Source organism: Kogia breviceps, chromosome 3 (assembly GCF_026419965.1).
Source record: "Kogia breviceps isolate mKogBre1 chromosome 3, mKogBre1 haplotype 1, whole genome shotgun sequence".
NCBI classification, from domain to species: Eukaryota; Metazoa; Chordata; class Mammalia; order Artiodactyla; family Physeteridae; genus Kogia; species Kogia breviceps.
This window is the reverse complement of record NC_081312.1, coordinates 110,869,938-110,893,355: the sequence shown is the minus strand read 5'-3', so window position 1 is coordinate 110,893,355 and position 23,418 is coordinate 110,869,938. Positions and strand designations below refer to the sequence as shown.

The 23,418-nt window shown below is 37.7% G+C and overlaps 1 protein-coding gene across 2 annotated transcripts in view; it reads right to left on the bottom strand.

Moving 5' to 3' along the window:
• The window catches only part of GABRG3 (gamma-aminobutyric acid type A receptor subunit gamma3), a 388,122-nt gene that overhangs the window by 12,639 nt on the left and 352,065 nt on the right, over positions 1-23,418 (bottom strand). For both annotated transcript variants that reach the window (XM_059056937.2, XM_067029475.1), the window contains 3 exons: positions 7,165-7,317; positions 4,118-4,314; positions 3,769-3,828 (listed from right to left, as the gene is read on the bottom strand). In XM_059056937.2, the coding sequence (XP_058912920.1) occupies positions 3,769-3,828; positions 4,118-4,314; positions 7,165-7,317 (410 nt within the window). The remainder of the gene's footprint in view (positions 1-3,768; positions 3,829-4,117; positions 4,315-7,164; positions 7,318-23,418) is intronic.

Genomic DNA, 23,418 nt, shown 5'->3' with positions numbered 1-23,418 from the left:
TTTACAATTGTTATATCTTCTTCATGGATCGATCCCTTGATCATTATGTAGTGTGCTTCTTTGTCTCTTGTAATAGTTTTAATTTTAAAGTCTATTTTGTCTGATATGAGAATTGCTACTCCAGCTTTCTTTTGATTTCCATTTGCATGGAACATCTTTTTCCATCCCTTTACTTTCAGTCTGTATGTGTCCCTAGGTTTGAAGTGGGTCTCTTGTAGACAGCATATATATGGGTCTTGTTTTTGTATCCATTCAGCCAGTCTGTGTCTTTTGGTGGGAGCATTTAATCCATTTACATTTAAGGTAATTATCAATATGTATGTTCCTATTACCATTTACTTAATTGTTTCAGGTTGTTCTTGTAGGTCTTTTCCTTCTCTTGTGTTTCTTGCTTAGAGAAGTTCCTTTAGAATTTGTTGTAGAGCTGGTTTGGTGGTGCTGAACTCTCTCAGCTTTTGCTTGTCTGTAAAGTTTTTAATGTCTCCATCAAATCTGAATGAGATCCTTGCTTGATAGAGTAATCTTGGTTGTAGGTTTTTTTCCTTCATCACTTTAAATATGTCCTGCCACTCCCTTCTGGCTTGTAGAGTTTCTGCTGAAAGATCAGATGTTAACCTTATGGGGATTCCCTTGTGTGTTATTTGTTGTTTTTCGCTTGCTGCTTTTAATATGTTTTCTTTGTACTTAATTTTTGACAGATTGATTATTATGTGTCTTGGCATGTTTCTCCTTGGGTTTATCCTGTATGGGACTCTCTGTGCTTCCTGGACTTGATTGCCTATTTCCTTTCCTATATTAGGGAAGTTTTCATCTATAATCTCTTCAAGTATTTTCTCAGTCCCTTTCTTTTTCTCTTCTTCTTTTGGCACCCCTATAATTCGAATGTTGGTGCATTTAATGTTGTCCCAGAGGTTTCTGAGACTCTCCTCCGTTCTTTTCATTCTTTTTTCTTTCTTCTGCTCTGTGGTAGTTATTTCCACTATTTTATCTTCCAGGTCACTTATCCGTCCTTCTGCCTCAGTTATTCTGCTATTGATCCCATCTAGAGTATTTTTCATTTCATTTATTGTGTTGCTCATTGGTGCTTGCTTCCTCTTTATTTCTTCTAGATCCTTGTTAACTGTTTCTTGCAATTTGTCTATTATATTTCCAAGATATTGAATCATCTTTACTATCATTATTCTGAATTCTTTTTCAGGTCAACTGCCTGTTTCCTCTTCATTTGTTAGGTCTGGTGTGTTTTTATCTTCCTCCTTCATCTGCTGTGTGTTTTTCTGTCTTCTCATTTCGCTTATCTTACTGTGTCTGGGGTCTCCTTTTTGCAGGCTGCAGGTTCGTAGTTCCTGTTGTTTTTGGTGGCTGTCCCCAGTGGTTAAGGTTGGTTCAGTGGGTTGAGTAGGTTTCCTGGTTGGGGGGACTAGTGCCTCTGTTCTGGTGGATGAGGCTGGATCTTGTCTTTCTGGTGGGCAGGTCCACGTCTGGTGGTGTGTTTGGGGATGTTGGTAGCCTTATTATGATTTTAGGCAGCCTCTCTGCTAATGGATGGGGCTGTAGACCTGTCTTGCTCTTTGTTGGAGATAGGGTGTCCAGCACTGTTCATTGCTGGTCCTTTAGTGAAGCTGGGTCTTGGTGTTGAGATGGAGATCTCTGGGAAATTTTCGCCATTTGGTATTGCGTGGAGCTGGGAGGTCTCTTGTGGACTAGTGTCTTGAGGTTGGTTCTCCCACCTCAGAGACACAGCCTTGACACCTGGCTGGAGTGCCAAGAGCCTTTAATCCACACGGCTCAAAATACAAGGGAGAAAAAAAAGGAAAGAAAAGGAAGGAAGGAAGGAAGGAGGGAGGGAAGGAAGAAATGAAGGAAGGAAGAAAGCAAGAAAGGAAGGAAGGAAGGTGGAGAGGAGAAAGGGAGGAAGAGAGGAAAGGAGGAAGGAAGGGAGGAAAGAAGGGAGGAAGGAAGGAAGAAAGGAGGGAAGAAAGGAAGGAAGAAAGAAAGGGAGAAGACAAAATAAAGTAGGATAAAGTATAGTTATTAAAATAAAAAATAATTATTAAGAAGAAAAATTTCTATTAAAAAAAACCAGAAAAACAGGTCGGTCTAACCCTAGGACAAATGGTGAAAGCAAAGCTATACAGACAAAATCTCACACAGCAGCACACACATACACACTCACAAAAAGAAAAAAGGGGAAAATAATAGTATTTCTTTCTCTCACAGTCCACCCCCTTAACTTGGGATGATTCGTTGTCTTTTCAGGTTTTCCACAGATGTAGGGCACTTCAACTTGATTGTGGAGCTTTAATCCGCTGCTTTTGAGGCTGCTGAGAGAGACCTCCCCCTCTCCTCTTTGTTCGCACAGCTCCTGGGGTTCAGCTTTGGACTTGGCCCCGCCTCAGCGTGTAGGTCGTCTGAGGGCGTCTGCCCTTCGCTCAGACAGGACGAGGTTAAAGGAGCAGTTGATTCGGGGGCTCCGGCTCACTCAGGCTGGGGGGAAGGAGTGGCACGGGTGCAGGGCGAGTCCGCGTCGGCAGAGGCCGACGGGACGCTGCACTGGCCCAAGGTGTGCCGCACGTTCTCCTGGGGAAGCTGTCCCTGAATCCCGGGACCCCGGCAGTGGCGGGCTGCACGGGCTCCCGGGAGGGCCGGTGTGGAGAGTGACCTGTGCTCACACACAGGCCTCTTGGTGGCGGCAGCAGCAACCTTAGCGTCCCACACCCGTCTCTACTGTCCGTGCCGACAGCCGCGGCTCATGCCCGTTTCTGGAGCTCCTTTACGCTGTGCTCTTAATCCCCTCTCCTTGCGCCCGAGGAAGCAGAGGCAAGAAAAAGTCTCTTGTCTCTTCAGCAGCTCCGCGCCCGTTTCTGGGGCTCCTTTAAGCAGCGCGCTTAATCCCCTCTCCTCGTGCCCAGGAAGCAAAGAGGGAAGAAAAGGTCTCTTGCCTCTTCGGCAGCTCTAGACTTCAACCGGACTCCCTCCCGGCCAGCCGTGGTGCACTAACCCCTTCAGGCTGTTTTCACTCTGCCAACTCCAGACCTTTCCCTGGGATCCGACTGAAGCCCGAGCCTCAGCTCCCGGCCCCGGCCCTCTCCGGCGGGGGAGCAGACAAGCCTCTCAGGCTGATGAGTGCCGGTCGGCACCGATCCTCTGTGGAATCTCTGGGCTTTGCCCTCCGCACCCTGTGGCTGCGCTGTCCTCCACGGCTCCGGAGCTTCCCCCTCCGCCACCCGCAGTCTCCGCCCGCGAAGGGGCTTCTAGTGTCTGGGAGTCTTTCTTCCTTCACGGCTCCCTCCCACTGGTGTAGGTCCCGTCCATATTCTTTGTCTCTGTTTATTCTTTTTTCTTTTGCCCTACCCAGGTATGTGGGGAGTTTCTTGCCTTTTGGGAGGTCGGAGGTCTTCTGCCAGCGTTCGGTGGGTGTTCTATAGGAGAAGTTCAACGTGTAGATGTATTTCTGATGTCTCTGTGAGGAGGAAGGAGGTCTCCAAGTCTTACTCTTCCGCCATCTTTAAGCCGTTCCCATAATTATTTTTGAGTTACAGAAATATATATGCTATACACTTTTACTCGGGGCGAGTAGAAAGTGATTTTTTTCCCCTTTATTTACCAAATTTTCTGAATTGGACATATTTTAAAGAATAAATACATTTTTGAAGGGAGTACATGCATTATTCATTGACCTCAAAAAGTGCATAGGTAAACAATAATATCTTTCAATAGTAGTTTATTCAGAGTTCTCAGAAATATTGGCACTTGCAATGCTATACATACGGAGGGCGCTTGTAGGCTTAAGCGTTCATGAATCCATCTTGAGGAATCTGGATATAGTAACTACAAGGAAATCAGAAAAAGTATTTAGAAAACTACTATGGAAATCTGCATTTCAAATCACTAGTAAAGAGTAATCTTTAAGGTATGATTACATCAGTCCATACCACTGGTAGGTGAATCTGAAGAGTGCTTGAATGTCACATTCATATCTTTGGAATACCTGTGATGTTTTTTAAAAGACTTCTTAAACTATTTATATCATGTTGTATAAGATCCTATGAATAAGAATCATTTACTTCAAACTATCTTCCCACTACCCTCCCAGAAAATCTTTGCTACTGGAACTCACCGATGTCTTTTTCTTAGTGGTGGCTGGTTTTCTACAACTTGAATAGTAGTTGAGGGTAGCATATTCCATCAAAGCAGCAAAGACAAATAAGAAGCAAACGGTCACGAAGAGGTCCATGGCTGTCACATAGGAAACACGAGGCAAGGACTTCCTTGCTATGGTGCTGAGTGTGGTCATGGTCAGCACTGTGGTTATACCTGCACAAGGGACACATACCAAGTTGTGAAAGGGGCCATACAGAATCCCTCCATTCCAACACAGTGTTTTATTTTTATGTGACTACTTCTTGACATTGCATAAATAGAATACATTTAATTGTTTAATTTTGTATGCATTTCCATAAAAAGTTTTATTATAGTCTTCACATTAACATTAAAATACCTGAATTAAGTTGATATCTTTCAGTTTATTCAGTTATTCTCCTACTGTTTGACATTTTGCCTCTTAAATAGATTTTTAATGAAAATACAGTTTGCAGTCCCCTATACTTTCCATCAGTCCCTCATCTCACCCTTTTCTACTCAGATAAACCATTTATTGTCTTCTTCTCTCTGCAATTTGTAAACTCTTTTTCTTGAAGACCCAGCTGGAATACCACTTTTTTTCTGAGGCAAACTGCTTTGTAGTACCCCAAGCAGATCTCATAATATGTACAGCTTCACTACTCCTGTATCTTCCATGTACCTCATTCTTCTGCTTTTCATAGAGAATTGTATATGTCTTTGCATTCTGTCTCCCTGAACAGACTGTGTGATCATTAAGAGAAAAATTGTATCTTGCTCATCTTGCTTGCTTATTACTTAACATTGTACCTAGCATTCTAGGCATTTCAATAAGTGCTTTGCATAAATGTAATGATTCGTTGATTGGTTAGTTAACTAATCACACTTGATGCAATCTATTTCATATATGTCAGCCAAGGCTAAAGATTTCATCAATGACTGTGGAAAAAAATTAGGAGTCATACATGTAATGGATAGTTTAGAAAGAAAAACAAGAAAAGGGAATGGAGTCTACTAAAATGAAGAGTGAAATGACGGGATGATTATCAGGTGAAAAATTTAAGGCTATCATCTCTCCCCTAGATGAGCTCACAGGAAATTAGAACATGCTAGAGCTGTCAGACAAGCAGACTAGTGACATAGGCAACAGACTCACAAGAATATGCATTTTAACACTCCACCTCTGTGGTTCAAACCGAGTACTCTAAATTACCTGCCCAGCAATACTAATCAGGGATCAGGTATAAGTGACGGATGCACATACGTTAGGTATCACCTTTGCAGTTTGCATCCTAGCTCCAGTTTAGTGTCTCCTTGGCCTGGCAATCAGCAAGTGCCAGTTGTAGAATGAGTCAAACAGCACTGCGTAAACAGCTTGACCAGGTGTACAGGATAATGAACCAGAAGTCAACATCTTCAGCCTTGCCCTGTACCTTCTCAACATTTGGTTATATGAAGTTATCTTGTTTGAATCAGTTTCTTTAATCAGTTCAGTGAAAATCGAATGCCTTGTTGTAGGTGAGCAAGTTGGGATACTTTTTGTAAAAATGCATTGGAAATTTGAAGTCTACTGTTGGCAGGTATTTTTATGAAAGAAGAATTCGTAATAAATATATGTCCTATTTAACTCTTTTTAAAAAGTGGTGACCATGTCATATCTACAGAATCTGTAGGTAGGTATTTTTCACTAAATTTCTGTATTTTTACCTAATTTCTTCAAAACATTATCTATCTTATCTTTTCATTTTGGAACACCAGTGCATTTGTGTTATACATCTTCATATTGTCCGAAAGATCACTGAGACTCTGTTCATTCTTTTAAATCGTTTTAATCACTCTTTTTTGCTGATTAGATAAATTTATATGATGGTCTTCAATTATACATGACCTTTTTTCCCCTGCCATTTTCAATCTGCTTTTAAGCTCATTTAGTGATTTTTTTTTCTATTCAACTATTGCGCATTTTATTCTAGAATTTCTTTTTAATATAGTACTTTGGCTATTATCCATCTGGCCACTCTTCTGGTCTGTAACTCTATTAACTGCAAACACTGTATTTCTGGTATCTTTGTCCTCTTAATGCCATAATGGAGACTGTTTGATAGGACTTTCATAGTCTCAAGTTGTAAGCTGATCATTAAAGTCATGCTCACTATGACATCCGAATTTGTAATTGTAAGGTCATAACCTCAAGAATAGTTACTAAATTTGTGTTACGCTTTGCCAGCTGATTTACCAATTCTATCATGTATTTTCTGTTCAGTATGCAAACTTAATATTGGCAGAGTATACTAAAGGCTAATTTTGTTCAAAAAGTACTTTGTTGTTAAACAAAGATTTTTATAAACAAATGGTAAATGTTGAATGTAATATAGGAGACTTTGTAAAGATTTTTAAAAATTTAAGCAGCTCCTTTTCTGAAAGAAATTTTGGGGAGAACCTCTATATTTTACATTGCCTGTATTAATAAATCAAAATATAGAAAGTCAGGCAAAATTCTTATAAAGAAAAACATATAAAACGTGACAGAATCACAATCCTAAAACCACTGAAATTTAATGTTTTAGAATTTCGATGCCAGAGAAAAATTCATGTAAAGAATATTTAGATTATAGATAGATAATATAGATAAAAAGATTATATAATCTTTTATTTTGGGGTGGTACGTGGGTCTCTCGTTGCTGTGGCCTCTCCTGTCGCGGAGCACAGCATCCGGACACACAGGCCCAGTGACCATGGCTCACGGGTCCAACTGCTCCGTGGCATATGGGATCTTCCCAGAATGGGGCACGAACCTGTGCCCCCTGCATCAGCAGGCAGACTCTCAACCACTGCGCCACCAGGGAATCCCCTTTAACCTCAACTTTTACGTGGCATACCTGTCAGGAAGAACAGTCTAACTAGTCTACCTAAAAACAAGAATAAATCAAGTAGCCTTCAAATTAGATCAGTTACATTTGAGTTAGGCTTTTTATTGAAAGTATTTTCATCAATACTTCTATGCTAAAATTACACAAAATGTAGCAAAGGTTTTTTGAAACTCACCTAATGCTGTTCTTGCTGGTGTAGCATCTTTTTTGATCCAAAATGATACCCAGGATAAAACCACAGTCAGTATACAAGGAATGTATGTTTGAATAGTGAAGTATCCCATTCTTCTACTCAATTCAAAATATATAGTCATAACTACATAATCACCTGTAATAAAATATTGTCAAAATTAACACAACTTTCATGTGTTAAAATAATTCAAAGAAATGTTATTATAACTTATTTTGTTAAATGAATAACGGATAAATATATTCAAGTACAACATTCATCAAACTGGGGAAAGAGTCAAAATTCTAGTGCTCTTAAATTTAATTTTTATCATATCCATGGTCGTGTGAGGCATTTTACTGTAAAAGGCACAAAAATATACATATTAATTAGAGGTGATAGATATGCACATTTATTCCACAGCAAATCATTATCCAATGTTCAGCTATATGTTGAATGCTTAAAATCAAGGATAACAAATAATCTCAACCCTCAAGTAAATCCATTGTAATTTTGCTTTTTTAAAAGTAACAGAGCTATACATAAACTTTCAAAACTAAACTCCTGTAACAAATTTATATTTCTATTTTTGTAGTATGAATTGAGGCTTATGGATCTTTATGTTTAATATTTTTATATTTATCTTATGCTTTCATGACTAGGTACTTGGGCTGTGCCAAACCCAGAAAAACAGAAGAAACCCTTTTATGACATTCCACTCTATTCTTAGTAAAGCAAAACCACAACATAAAAGTGTTGGGATCAATAAAGATGTTATTAGAAATTTCATAAGATTCCATGAGGGATTTTATTCCAAAATCGTCTATATTCATGTCTTTTCTAAATGACCTGCTGAAATAGTGTCTGTCTCCCTCCTCCAACTTGACTTCCATCCTTCAGCTGGATTCAACCTTCCGCTACCTGAAATTCATGATGACCGGAAGTGAACTATCATCTCTGTTACACCAATAACTTCTTTTAATTTAGGTCCTCCTTTCATTTATTCAAGTTGAGAACCCAGAAACCATCTCTGACTCATTTTCTCTTCAATTGCTGTATCAAGTCCTCTTCCTACTTAGCCCACGTACTATCATAGCCCCCAGTTTCTCTCCTAACAGTCTTTTCCACTCCAGACCATTATATGTCCTACCTCCAAAAGGATCTTTTTAGAACACAGCATCTTGCTACCCCTGTAAACTGTCAAAACTTTATTATGGTCTAGTTGGGACCCAGGGTAGGCCACCCAAAAATGTGTCTCAATAGCATATTTATTATTTTGAATTAAAGTTACTTAAGAAATGCCAACACAAGAGGGACACTCTGACCCTCTGTCTCTGAAAGCAGGAAAAAAAATCTCATGTGAAAAGGGCACTGCCCGCATCTAGAGGTAAGACTTCCTTATCACAAAGAAGCCTGTATAAACAGACCTTGTCATGTGTCAATTTTACTAATAGTCCAGCCACAAGAACTCATGAAGGGTAGAGGGGTGAATTTCTCCCTCCCAGATAGTCTACACCATATTCTGGATGTAATACCCCTTGTCCCTATATTCTTTGCACTCCTGGTCTCCCCAGGTACTCAGATTTGCCAAGATCCTTCCCCAATTGCTGCTGCATCCCTTCCCTGCTGCCTAGGATGCTTTTCTTTTCCTATCACTTGCATCTAGATAGTTCCAAGTCAACTCTGAAGCACAGCTTAGAAATCATTTAGTCCACCGGGAAGCAATCCCTACCTGCTCCTAACAACTGCAGTAAAGTTATTTCTATAATTACCGATAAAAACAATGTCTTAAAAACAAAAAGGGTTATTGAATATATGTCTTGTTTAGCAATGTTACTTGGTAAGTTATCAACTGGTATTTGTTTAATGAAAAGATGATCATGAAAGTCCCATTTTTACTTAAAAATATTGATAGGGAGACCATATTAAGCCCATATAAAATTATACCTCTCAATAAATTAGAATATTTATTGAGGGATGTAGTGTTTTGTTGTAGCAATATTCAGGATGGCTGATAGTACATCAATTTTGAGATCATTTTCCAAGAAACATTTAAAATTTTTAGCAAATTAGCATTTCAGTGTAAAAGAATCAGAATGATTAAGCTGAAGTAATAAAAAACCCACAAAAATATTTTTCTAAGTAATATGACTGTCAAGTTACATCATTTCTTTGGGAAATATTGAATTATGTGTGATATTTAAATGTTTATTAATTTACAGAAAACAGTAGACAGGAAAACAAAACCTAATAAATCACCCTAACAGTTATGAACAAAACCCAAACAAAGAGTTGAATAATTTCTTCAACCACCATTGCCATTTCCTAAGCTAAACAGGACAACCCCAGAGTAGGCACATAATTCATTTTAGCAAATACATCCACTTTGCCCCAACCTGAGGTGAACAGGTACCCCAAATCTTAGGTTCAGAATACCCTTTTTCTTAACTCAGAGGTCTGCCTGAACGTCCCACTGTCAGGTGTGAAAGTGGGAAGGGACTGTCAGGGACACATTTTGGAGTCAGATTCGTTTTAAAAAAAAAATAACTTTCTTTCTTTTTCTTTCTTTCTTTCTTTTTTCTTTTTTTTTCTTCTCTTTCTTCTTTCCTTCTTTCTTATTTTGACTGTGTTGCATCTTCATTGCTGCATGCATGCTTTCTCTAGTTGCAGAGAGTGGTGGTTACTTTTCACTGCAGTGCACGGACTTATTGCGGTGACTTCTCTTGTGGAGAAATGGCTTTAGGTGTGCGGGTTTCAGTAGTTGTGGCAGGCAGGCTCAGTAACTGTGGGCCTAGAGTGCAAGTTCCATGAGAACAAACACGGCCCTTTTTCTTTGCTTTCTGAGATCATGTAGGCTCTCAAAATATTCTTATTGAATGACCTATCAATCTTTTCACCATTGTGCATTGCCTGATTTTTCACTGAGCAGGATATGAGTGGGGAATTTAAAAAGATCTTTGTAAGACATAAGGCTAGGGCTAGTGATTTAGAGTTGTCTTTTCTATGATTAGTAACGTCCTCTCTCACTCTCAGTGTGGACCTTATTCAGCGGTGCTCCTCTGGACTGCTACGCCCTCACCCAAACAACATCGGGCCAGGTCAGAAGTTTCTGGAAGGGTCTATTTTTGCAAAACTCTGAAACCTCTTAGAAAAGAATTGTAGATATGATTTCAATGTTTTCTTTTAATTTTATAACTATTTCACCATAACTTCTTTTCTTTTTGCTACCAGCAGATTTCACATCACTTCTTTCTCTTGATAATTTTTTCTTTTTTTTGTTTTTTTTGCATTCTACTGATTCCAAAGAGGAATATATAGTAAAAATATCTTTACCACACTACGTCATTTTTAAAAGGAGACTCACAAACTTATTTCTATTTAAATAGAGATGAGTTCATATCCATAGCCTTACCATACACTGTTCACATCACAAAAATAAAATGTCTCTATTACATATTTTATCACAAAAATAAATGATTTTTATTAAGATCAGATTTTATTTTGTGTCCTTCACGTTTAATTATAAAGTAATTGATATTGTTTTAGAACAAGCAAGCTTTGGGAAATCTGGTGTATACTAATTCTGTGAAAAGTTAATCACTTAATAAATCTGTCTGTAAATGAAGGGTTGGAGGGAACTTAAGGTCTATATATTGTCCTAATCATATATGCATGATTATTTTAAGTTGTTAAAACCTGAATGTGAATGAATTGCAAGAACCCTGAATTTTTATGTTCTCCCCCAGTTACTGTTTTTGACATTATATTTTACACATTTTTATTTTGTGTGTCCCTTAGGTACTTATTGTGGATACAGAAGAATTACTACCTTTACTCTAATTTGCCTTTACCAATGAGATTTTTCATATTTCTAGTAGTGATGTTTTTCCCGTATAGAAAGCCCTTTAACCTTTCTTATAAAGCTGATTTGGTGGTGCTAAACTATTAGCTTCTTGTTTTCTGTAATATTTTCAATATCCCCATCAAATCTGAATGAAAGCCTTACTGAGTGGAGTATGCTTAGTATTGTTTTCCCTTTCGTCCCTTAAAATATATCATGCTACTCCCTTTTTGGTGCAGAGTGTCTGCTTAAAAGTCAGCTAACAGCCTCATAGGAGTTCCCTTTTACATAACTTGCTCCTTTTCCTTTGTTTCTTTTCATTTTCTCTAGCTTTCATTTTTGCCATTTTCATTACAATGACACCATTGTCCTCTTTGGGAGATCCTGTTTGGACTCTCTGTGATTCCTGGTCCTAGATGTCTGCTTCATTTCTGAGGTTTAGGGAAGTTTTCTGCTATTATGTCTTCAAATATGATCTCTCTCTTCTCCTGTGACCTCTATAATGTGAATGTTAGTACTCGATATCTCAGAGGTTTCTTAAACTATCTGCATTTGGGGGAGTATATACTCTATTGACATTGGGTACAGTGTTTTACAAGCGTGATTTAGGTCACATTGGTTACTAGTATTGTTCTGATCTTTTTATCTTTCCTACTCATTTTCTGTCTGCATGTTCAAGTAGTTATTAAGAGAAGTATTGAAATTCCTGACCATAATTAAAGATTTTGCTATTTTTCCTTGTAATTCTATTGGTTTACACTTTCTATATTTCACTATTATGTGCATCAGTATTTAGGATGTTTCTCTTTGGAGTTGACATATTTCTTATGAAATAAACCTTAATTTCTAGTAATATGTTTTTGCTCTAAAATCTACTTTTCTTATATAGCCACTTAAGTTTTTTTGATTAATATCAGCATGATATACTTTTCCCTTATCATACTAAGTGAAGTATGTCAGAGAAAGACAAATATGATATGGCTTATATGGAGAATCTAAAAAATGATACAAATGAATTTATCTACAAAACAGACTCACAGACTTTGAGAGTGAACTTATGGTTACCAGGAGGGAAGTTTGGAGGGAAGGGACAAATTGGGATTGACATGTACACAGTGCTATATTTAACCAACAAGGACCTACTGTATAGCTCTGGGAACTCTGCTCAGTACTCTGTAATAATTTAAATGGAAAAATTTGAAAAATTGGTACATGTATATGTATAACTGAATAACTGCTGTACATCTGAAACTACATTGTCAATCAATTGTACTTCAATATAAATTTTTTTTTTTTAAAAAAAGGAGTAACCCCATGATCAGTCTCTAACTCTCTTCAGGGAATATTTCAGGTAGATTTGTGGGCTTGCACTGATATACAGAATCTCTGTTCCCTGCACTATATACTGTGATTGGTGTTTGTTCTCTAGGGACAAACATACTAATCTGTTACTACCACCTATTTCAAATATAGAAACAGGCATTTTTTTGGTTATTTTGATCATATAGATTCTCCAGGCTTAATCCAAGATCATCTTTTGGCTTTTCATGCTATCTTATTAATAAGATTCATGGATTAATTTTTTTTACTGAAGTTACCTGATAATTACAGATAATACTTGAAAAAAATCAAAAATAATGGACACTTGGTGATATTATTAACACAGATTATCAGATCATATGTAGCACTGTAATTTTTTTAAAACATCTTTATTGGAGTATAACAGTTTTACAATAGTGTGTTAGTTTTTCCTTTACAACAAAGTGAATCACTTATACATATACATATGTTCCCATATCTCTTCCCTCTTGCGTCACCCTCTCTCCCACCCTCCCTATTCCACCCCTCTAGGTGGTCACAAAGCGCAGAGGTGATCTCCCTGGTAGTGCTGTAATTTTGCACTCCACTTCCCTTGGATATAAATTAATGTATCCTAAAATAAAAATAAGTGAGATTGTGGTGTACATTAGGTGTATTTTTAAGATTTCAAGTTGAATGATTGGACTTAACAGCAAAGATACCTACAGCAATGGCAGAATTTAGGGAGTGGGAACTGAACTCCTTTATTTAACACACGCTATGTTATGTTTGTGCTGGCCCTGGGGCCTCAATCCATAGATATATGCTTGGCCCTTCTCTGCCTGCTGTGTCTCAGAGAGGTTGACAGCTGTATCTTGTCACCAGCTCCTGGATAAATGGTTACCAGTAGGAAAGGTATCTGGCAGAGCAAAGAATGGAATAAATCAGGGTGTTTTTCCCTTTACCTGTCTACTTTGTCTTGTTTCTCATGGGCATAGGGCACACTAGCTTCTCTTAGGCTGCTCTGTACAGGGCTTTAATGAACCTACTCAGAAAACTTCCTTAGTCCCACTAACTTGGGTATGTAGCAAGCATGAAAATGCTTACTAATCTCTGGATTGTTTCACTATCACCCATTTATCTTCTTTGTTCTTCATTTGTCAAATTTCTTGAATTCTATTCCCTCTGCTGTTCTCCTGTCACTCTCTGACCAGTTTAGGTCAGCTGATATGTAAGGTATACGTCCCACACAGAAAAAAATATGTTTCCTTCTCTATGTCTTCTGTGAGTCTTTGCTTTGTGTATTCCAGACACCAGGCCCTCTTTCAGTGGTAGGGACACTCTGTGTTCCATCCAACATCCCAGCTTCTTAGAGTCACACTCTCCACCTTGTCAAATGCAGCATTTTGCCAATTGAGTACCTTCTTGTCTTTCAGCTCTCAGTTACAAGGTCACCTTCCAGACCACTGAGGCGAAGTTAGGCTCCCCTGTTTGTATCTGCTAACAGAGAGAATTGTGACCATTTGTTCTCTACTCATCACAGTTGTGATACACTTCTCTGTGACAAGGTTGATTAATATCTGTTTTTCCTACAAGACTGTAAACTCCATGAGAGCTGGGTTTGTATTTCTGTCACTCACTATTTCATTCCCTATGCCTAGCAAGACACATTATTTATAACACATGATCACTAGGCAGGCCACCAATAAATGAATAAAAATCCACTTTCTGCTTTAGGCTAAAGTGAAATAGATTAGTAGGTAATGCAAAATATTACACAGGTAATTTCAGTGGGCTCACTCTTCTGGGTCATATTCTCAACACCTGTCAACTTTCTGATGTGGTTTTTTAGACTCAAATACAATAGTTTATTCTCTGTGCTTATCAAAGTTGATGACATATTTCTCATACATCATCAGAACTCTTATTTTGTAAAGAAGAGAATAGCACATTTAAGAGCACAGCTGGGCTTCCCTGGTGGCACAGTGGTTGAGAGTCCGCCTGCCGATGCAGGGGACACGGGTTCGTGCCCCAGTCTGGGAAGATCCCACATGCCGCGGAGCGGCCGGAGCCATGAGCCATGGCCGCTGAGCCTGCGTGTCCGGAGCCTGTGCTCCGCAACGGGAGAGGCCAAAACAGTGAGAGGCCCATGTACCGCAAAAAAAAAAAAAAAGAGCACAGCTGTAGAAACTGTACTATCTGTATTTCAGCTTGGGTGGTTCATCTTTTTGTGTCCATCTTCCTCATCTGTGAAACAGAATAATACTGGCATTTATCGATAGGTATCAATATAGATGTAGATATATAGATATATCTTCTGGTAGTTGAGAGGATTAAATAAATTAATAAATGTAAAACCTTCAGAACAAAGGTGTTTTAGATACTATATGTATCTTTGGTGTTTTTAGGAATAAGGACCAAAATTCATAGTTTGTATCTAATTTCTTTTTTTTTTTTCTTTTTGCGGTATGCGGGCCTCTCACTGTTGTGGCCTCTCCCGTTGTGGAGCACAGGCTCCCGACGCGCAGGCCTGGCGGCCATGGCTCACGGGCCCAGCCGCTCCGCGGCATGTGGGATCCTCCCGGACCAGGGCACGAACCCGTGTCTCCTGCATCGGCAGGCGGATTCTCAACCACTGCGCCACCAGGGAAGCCCTCTAATTTCTTAAATGAGTTACAAGCTTAATGTTTATGCTCATAGCTTATCAAATATTTTCCAAAGCTTTATTAGTTCTTACATGGAAAATAAACAATTCCATTAAAACAATAGCTATATATCAAAGGGAATTGGTTTTTGAATCCTCAGATTAGAGTTGAATATTTTTCCATATGATTGTACCTCTCATCAATGACTGTATTGTTTACAGTAAGGAATTTGACTCTAGATTTAGAACTATTGTTTCAATAATGGACGATTTTAATGGAAAAAAATGGGCATTCAGAAGCCAATCTCCTCTGTGGACTATATCTTGTTTCCTGAGACTCCTGTATAATTTTCTACCTGAAATCAACTAGTGCTTGGCAACCACGTCATCACATCTGCGTTTTAAGTATTCTGGAGTCATCTTACATCTTTTTATAAAATTAAATCCAGAAAATCCTAAGAACTGTCATAATGTGCAACTGTAAATATGAAAAATATAACTGGAGCAATATGAGGTTAGTTACCTTGGAATGGTGAAAGCATTGAGTACTATTTTTACACCAGGTTTATTTGATAAGAAACTCCTAATGGGAGGATATCTTTTTGCTAAATTATAACCAAAAGCTGGAAAAAGCCCAGCCATATCTCAGAAGAGTGTAGCTTATCATATTAATAGGCAGGCCATGTGAAAATTCACAATGATTACCATGAAAATTGTAAAGCTTCCGTCTTTCAGATATGGCATATGTTTTCAAGGGGAAAGTATTGGTCTCAGATTTCTCTAAACAGTCAGTGCTTGAAGAAAACAGAACAATGTGTACAAAATTCTGAAGGAAAGATATTGTGACTCAGCCAAGATATAATGAAAGAATAAAAGCATAAAGAGATATTCTTAAACAACGTGAAAGAAATCAGGGAATACAGCATTCATGGATCTTTCATGAAAGAAATAACTTTCTGTCATGAAGTGTTGGCTCAAATTAAGAACTCATGGAGTAAGGGGGTATTACATAAGGGAGCTTAGAAACCATGAAATCCACTCCGATATCAAACTAATGCAAAACAACTTTGGAAGATACCATCCAAGAAAGTACTTTGAAATTTATAAGATCTAACAATGTAAAAAAATCACAAGGGATATTAATGAAAGGATGTGTTAGAATATTAGTGTCTCTGAGAAAGGGAAGCACAGTGACATCTGGGACCTGGCCTAGTACTACTGGCCAATGCTGTGTGTTACTAGGTGTTAGCTTGACATTCACATATAGGCATGTGGTAGCAACCAAAATCAGAGCCAAGCCCGATTCCCAAGCCATATTCCTTGATCTCCCTGCACTAAGATGCCCCATGGTTCCCACAGTGCATGTTCTCCCTCACTGCAACAAGTAATAACCCCAACTTGTTCAGCTGTAGGTGTGTCTCTGATGATCTCTGGTGGATTATGGCCACCATCTGTCATAGTGTCAAGACTTTTGATTCTAGTTAAAAGTGGAGCATATAGCAAATAGTCTAACTGAAACTTTATAAAAAGCTTTCTTAACTTCAGAGTGGCCTGTTAAAAAACATATTTGTTAAGGAAAAAACATTTATTTGAAATTGTAATTTCTCATTTTCTCCTTGATTTCCTTTTATTTTGTTAGAACAAGAACATTAAATATATCTAATTTTGAAAAAAAGCTGGACGTATTGAGTTCCCTGATTTCAAAGTATTCTTTTTATTCTATTAGAATCAGGAACATTAAATATATCTAATTTTGAAAATAGCATTGATAATTTAAAATTATTATAAAACACATGTACATTTCTATGTTTTCTCCACAACCTCAACAAAACCTATTTCTTGTTTTTCTGAAATTGTCATTCTGACCAGTGTGAGGTTCTGATCTGCAGTTTCCTCATTATTAGTGATGTGGAGGCATCTGTATTTCTTCTTTGGAAAAATATTTCAGATCTTCTACTCATTTTTTAATCCAGTTGTTTTTATGCTATTCAGTTGCACGTGTTCTTCGTATATTTTTAATACTTATTCCTTATCAGATACATTGATTGCAAATATCTTCTCCCATTCAGTGGGTAGCCTTTCCATTTTGTTGATAGTTTCCTTCACTGTGAAAAAGCTTTTACGTTTACTTACATTCCATATGTATATTTGCCTGAGAGCGATCTAAAAAATATTACTAAGTTCACTGTCAAAGAACTACTGCCTATGTTTTCTTGTAGAAGGATTATGGTTTCAGGTTTTACATTTAACCCTTTAATCCATTTAATTTCGTGCACGGTGTGAGAGAGTAGACAAATTATAATCTTTTGTGTAAAGCTTTCCAGTTTTCCCAAAACCAATTATTTAAGAAGCTGTCTTTTCCCCATAGTATATTCTTGCCAGTTTTATTGTGGATTTTTTTTTTTTAACATCTTTATTGGAGTATAATTGTTTTACAATAGTGTGTTAGTTTTTCCTTTACAACAAACTGAATCAGTTATACATACACATGTGTTCCCATATCTCTTCCCTCTTGCATCACCCTCTCTCCCACCCTCCCTATCCCACCCCTCTAGGTGGTCACAAAGCACAGAGGTGAACTCCCTGTGCTATGCAGCAGCTTCCCACTAGCTATCTAATTTACATTTGATAGTGTATATATGTCCCTGCCACTCTCTCACTTCGTCACAGCCCACCCTTCCCCCTCCCCATATCCTCAAATCCATGCTCCAGTAAGTCTGTGTTTTATTCCCGTCCTACCTCTCATCTCTTCATGACATTTTTTCCCCTTAGAGTCCATATATATGTGTTAGCATACGGTATTTGTTTTTCTCCTTCTGACTTACTTCACTCTGTATGACAGACTCCAGGTCCATCCACCTCATTATAAATAACTCAGTTTCATTTCTTTTTATGGCTGAGTAATATTCCATTGCATATATATGTGCCACATCTTCTTTATCCATTCATCTGTTGATGGACACTTAGGTTGCTTCAATGTCCTGGCTATTGTAAATAGAGCTGCAATGAACATTTTGGTACATGACTCTTTCTGAATTATGGTTTTCTCAGGGTATATGCCCAGTAGTGGGATTGCTGGGTCGTATGGTAGTTCTATTTGTAGTTTTTTAAGGAACCTCCATACTGTTCTCCATAGCGGCTGTATCAATTTACATTCCCACCAGCAGTGCAAGAGTGTTCCCTTTTCTCCACACCCTCTCCAGCATTTATTGTTTCTAGAGTTTTTGATGATGGCCAATCTGAGTGGTGTGAGATGATATCTCATTGTAGTTTTGATTTGCATTTCTCTAATGATTAATGAGGTTGAGCATTCTTTCATGTGTTTGTTAGCAATCTGTATATCTTCTTTGGAGAAATGTCTATTTAGTTCTTCTGCCCATTTTTGGATTGGGTTGTTTGTTTTTTTGTTATTGAGCTGCATGAGTTGCTTATAAATTTTGGAAATTAATCCTTTATCAGTTGCTTCATTTGCAAATATTCTCCCATTCTGAGGGTTGTCTTTTGGTCTTGTTTATGGTATCCTTTGCTGTGCAAAAGCTTTTAAGTTTCATTAGGTCCCATTTGTTTATTTGTGTTTTTATTTCCATTTCTCTAGGAGATGGGTCAAAAAGGATCTTGCTGTGATTTATGTCGTATAGTGTTCTGCCTATGTTTTCCTCTAAGAGTTTGATAGTGTCTGGCCTTACATTTAGGTCTTTAACCCATTTTGAGTTTATTTTTGTGTGTGGTGTTAGGGATTGTTCTAATTTCATACTTTTACATGTAGCTGTCCAGTTTTCCCAGCACCACTTACTGAAGAGGCTGTCTTTTCTCCACTGTATATCCTTCCCTCCTTTATCAAAGGTGACCATATGTGTGTCGGTTTATCTCTGGGCTCTCTATCCTGTTCCATTGATCTATATTTCTGTTTTTGTGCCAGTACCATATTGTCTTGATTACTGTAGCCTTGTAGTAGAGTCTGAAGTCAGGGAGCCTAATTCCTCCAGCTCCATTTCTCGTTCTCAAGATTGCTTTGGCTATTCGGGGTCTTTTGTGTTTCCATAGAAATTGTGAAATTTTTTCCTCTAGTTCTGTAAAAAATGCCAGTGGTAATTTGATAGGGATTGCATTGAATCTGTAGATTGCTTTGGGTAGTATAGTCATTTTCACAATGTTGATTCTTCCAATCCAAGAACATGGTATATTTCTCCACCTATTTGTATCATCTTTAATTTCTTTCATCAGTGTCTTATAGTTTTCTGCATACAAGTCTTTTGTCTCCTTAGGTAGGTTTATTCCTAGATATTTTATTCTTTTTGTTGCAATGGTAAATGGGATTGTTTTCTTAATTTCACTCTCAGATTTTTCATCATTAGTGTATAAGAATGCCAGAGATTTCTGTGCATTAATTTTGTATCCTGCTACTTTACCAAATTCATTGATTAGTTCTAGTAGTTTTCTGGTAGCATCCTTAGGATTCTCTATGTGTAGTATCATGTCATCTGCAAACAGTGACAGCTTTACTTCTTCTTTTCCTACTTGGATTCCTTTTATTTCTTTTTCTTCTCTGATTGCTGTGGCTAGAACTTCCAAAACTAGGTTGAATAAGAGTGGTGAGAGTGGGCAACCTTGTCTTGTTCCTGATCTTAGTGGAAATGGTTTCAGTTTTTCACCATTGAGAACGATGCTAGCTGTGGGTTTGTCATATATGGCCTTTATTATGTTGAGGAAAGTTCCCTGTATGCCTACTTTCTGCAAGGTTTTTATCATAAATGAGTGTTGAATTTTGTCAAAAGCTTTCTCTGCATCTATTGAGATGATCATATGGTTTTTCTCCTTCAGTTTGTTGATATGGTGTATCACGTTGATTGATTTGCGTATATTGAAGAATCCTTGCATTCCTGGGATAAACCCCACTTGATCATGGTGTATGATCCTTTTAATGTGCTGTTGGATTCTGTTTGCTAATATTTTGTTGAGGATTTTTGCATCTATGTTCATCAGTGATATTGGCCTGTAGTTTTCTTTCTTTGTGATGTCTTTTACTGGTTTTGGTATCAGGGTGATGGTGGCCTCATAGAATGAGTTTGGGTGTGTTCCTCCCTCTGCTATAATTGCTCAAATAAGTGTCAGTTCATTTCTGGGATCTTTATTTTTTTTATTTATTTATTTTTTTAATAAATTTATTTATTTATTTTTGGCTGTGTTGGGTCTTCGTTTCTGTGCGGGGGCTTTCTCTAGTTGTGGCAAGTGGGGGCCACTCTTCATCGCAGTGCGCGGGCCTCTCACTGTCACGGCCTCTCTTGTTGCGGAGCACAGGCTCCAGACGCGCAGGCTCAGTAGTTGTGGCTCACGGGCCCAGTTGCTCCGCGGCATGCGGGATCTTCCCAGACCAGGGCTCGAACCCGTGTCGCCTGCATTGGCAGGCAGATTCTCAACCACTGCGCTACCAGGGAAGCCCTGGGATCTTTATTTTTGTTCGATTGATTTATGTGTCTGATTTTGTGCTAGTAACCATACTGTTTTGATGACTGTTGCTTTGTAGAATACTTTGAAATCAGGGAGTTCAATACCACTAGCTTTGTTCTTCTTCCTCAAGATTGTTTTGGCTGGAATAAAGAACCAGATGTAGAGAATGGACTTGAGGACACGGGGAAGGGGAAGGGTAAGCTGGGAAAAAGTGAGAGTGAAGGCAGTTTTGGATTGGAAGAATCAACATTGTGAAAATGACTATACTACAAAAAGGAATCTACAGCTTCATTGCAATCCCTATTAAACTACCAACGGCATTTTTCTCAGAACTAGAACAAAAAAATTCACAATTTGCATGGAAAAACAAAAGACCATGAGTAGCCAAAGCAATCTTGAGAAAGAAAAATGGAGCCTGAGGAATCAGGCTCCCTGACTTCAGACTATACTACAGAGCTACAATAATCAAGACAGTATGGTACTGACACAGAAACAGAAATATAGATCAGTGGAACAGGATAGAAAGCCCAGAGATAAACCCATGTACATATGGTCCCTTATTTTTGATATAGAAAACAAGAATATACAGTAGAGAAAAAGACAGCCTCTTAAATAAGTGGTTCTTAGAAAATTGGACAGCTACATCTAAAAGAATGAAATTTGAACACTCCCTAACACCATACACAAAAAGAAACTCAAAATGGATTAAAGACCTATATAGGAAAACATAGGTCAAACACTCTGACATAAATCACAGCAAGATCCCTTTTAACTCACCTCCTAGAGAAATGGAAATAAAAACAAAAATAAACAAATGGGACCTCATGAAACTTAAAAGCTTATGCACAGCAGAGGAAAATATAAATAAGATGAAAAGACAATGCTCAGAATGTGAGAAAATATTTGCAAATGAAGCAAATAACAAAGGATTAATTTCCCGTTTAATCCACAAATAGGCAGAAGACCTAAATAGACATTTCTCAGGAGAAGATATACAGATTGACAACAGACACATGAAAGTATGTTCAACATCACTAACCATTAGAGAAATGCAAATCAAAATTACAATGATGTCACTTCACACCAGTTTATTATACAGCAGAACCTAACACAACATTCTAAAGCAATTATATTCCAGTAAAAATTTAAAAAGAGGCTTTTAAAAGCCAAAAAAAAGTATATTTTGTATTTGTAAGTAAAATTCTTGAATTTAAAAAATTTTTATTTGAATGTTTCTCTTTTTTACAAATTCTTGTTCTCTGGTGACATTAACTATATTCTCATTTATTATTTTCTCTTTTCCTCTTCTCTCTTAAAAAATGTTATTTGCATACTAAAGTCTTTGTTGGCTAACCCAAATATCTTAATCTCCTTTGGGACTAACTATCCCCTATTATTTTTCCTTCTTTTTTTTTAAATTTGGCAACAGCAAACACTTTGTATGGAAATTAGTATGAATTTGTAAATCATATTTCAATGAGAATTCATCCTTTTCTTTTTTGGTCAACAAGTTTGGGACTAATCACATCAACATTATTAGGAGCTTGAGGAAACTCGAGGCTGAGTTGTAGTTTGACAAGGTTTTTTCTTGTTTATTTCACACTTGCTTTAGGGATAACTCTTCCGGGGTTCTGAGATTCTGGTGTGTTCACCATTCCCCTCTTCTTGGTGCCTCTCAATGATAATGCTTATCTTGCTAACACTGAAGTACTCAGACTATATTTTGTTTCTCAGATACTTTTTGCTTGCTTTCTTAACCTCCTTCTCTTCACAGTTTCACGATTTAAAAAATGACTGGTGTGAATTGTTTCCCCTTTCCTTCCTCTACCCATAGGGCCTCTAATTATTAAATCTTATTGATGCTCCAACCTAAGGAGGTAGCTTTTCAGAGCACCTGTCTTTCCAGAATCTACTAATATTGTTTGATTCGTGTTCTGTTTCCAGATGCTCAGACAGAAAAAACAACAGAATGTGGCTTCACCTCTATGTATAATATCCACTTATCCAGAATTTTGTCCCTTCAAGTCATGGTTGCTTTGGCACCTGATGTGTTCAGACAGATTTTTATGTTATCCTATGCATTTTTTCAGTTTATCTCAGTGAGAGAGTTGTATGCTGCAAGCCACTCAATAACAACAGGAAGCAGAACTTCTCCATTATGATGCACCATTTAAAAAAAAATAAACTTTTAATTTAAAACAGTTTTAGAAAAACACTTTTAAAGAAAAACTGTGAGATGGTACCTGAGCTCCTATATTCCCTACACCTAGTTTGTCTTATTAACATATTACATTGGTGTGGTCCATTTGTTACAATTACTGAGCCAATACTGAAATAAATTCCATATTTTATTCAGATTTCCTCAGTTTTTTCCTAATGTCCTTTTCTGTTCCAGGATTTCAATCCGGATACTACATTGGCTTTAAGTAGTTGTGACCGTTTTTAAGGCTTCCCTTACTTGTGATGACCTTGACTAATTTGAGAAGTCTAAGGTATGTAGACTATTCCTTGATTGTAACTGCCTGATGTTTTCCTCATATTAGTTTGAGGGTATTTGATTTGGGGAGGAAAGACACCAGATATGAAGTGCAATTTTCATCACATCATATCAAGGATACTTACCACCAACATTATATGACTGTTCTTTGTTTGTTGTTGATTTGTTTTTTAAACTTCTTTATTGGAATATAATTTCTTAAAAACGTTGTGGTAGTTTCTGTTGTATAACAAAGTGAATATGTATACATATATACCCATATCGCCTCCCTCTTGTGCTTCCCTCTCACCCTCACTATCCCAACCTCTCTAGGTAGTCACAAGGCACTGAGCTGATCTCCCTGTTCTATGCCTCTGCTTCCCACTATCTATTTTACATTTGGTATTCTCTCATCTTTTCCCAGCTTACCCTTCCTCTTCCCCATGTGCTCTAGTCCCTTCTCTACATCTGCATCTTTATTCCTGTCCTGCCCTTTGGTTCTTCACAGCCATTTTTTTTTGAGATTCCATATATATGAGTTAGCATATGGTA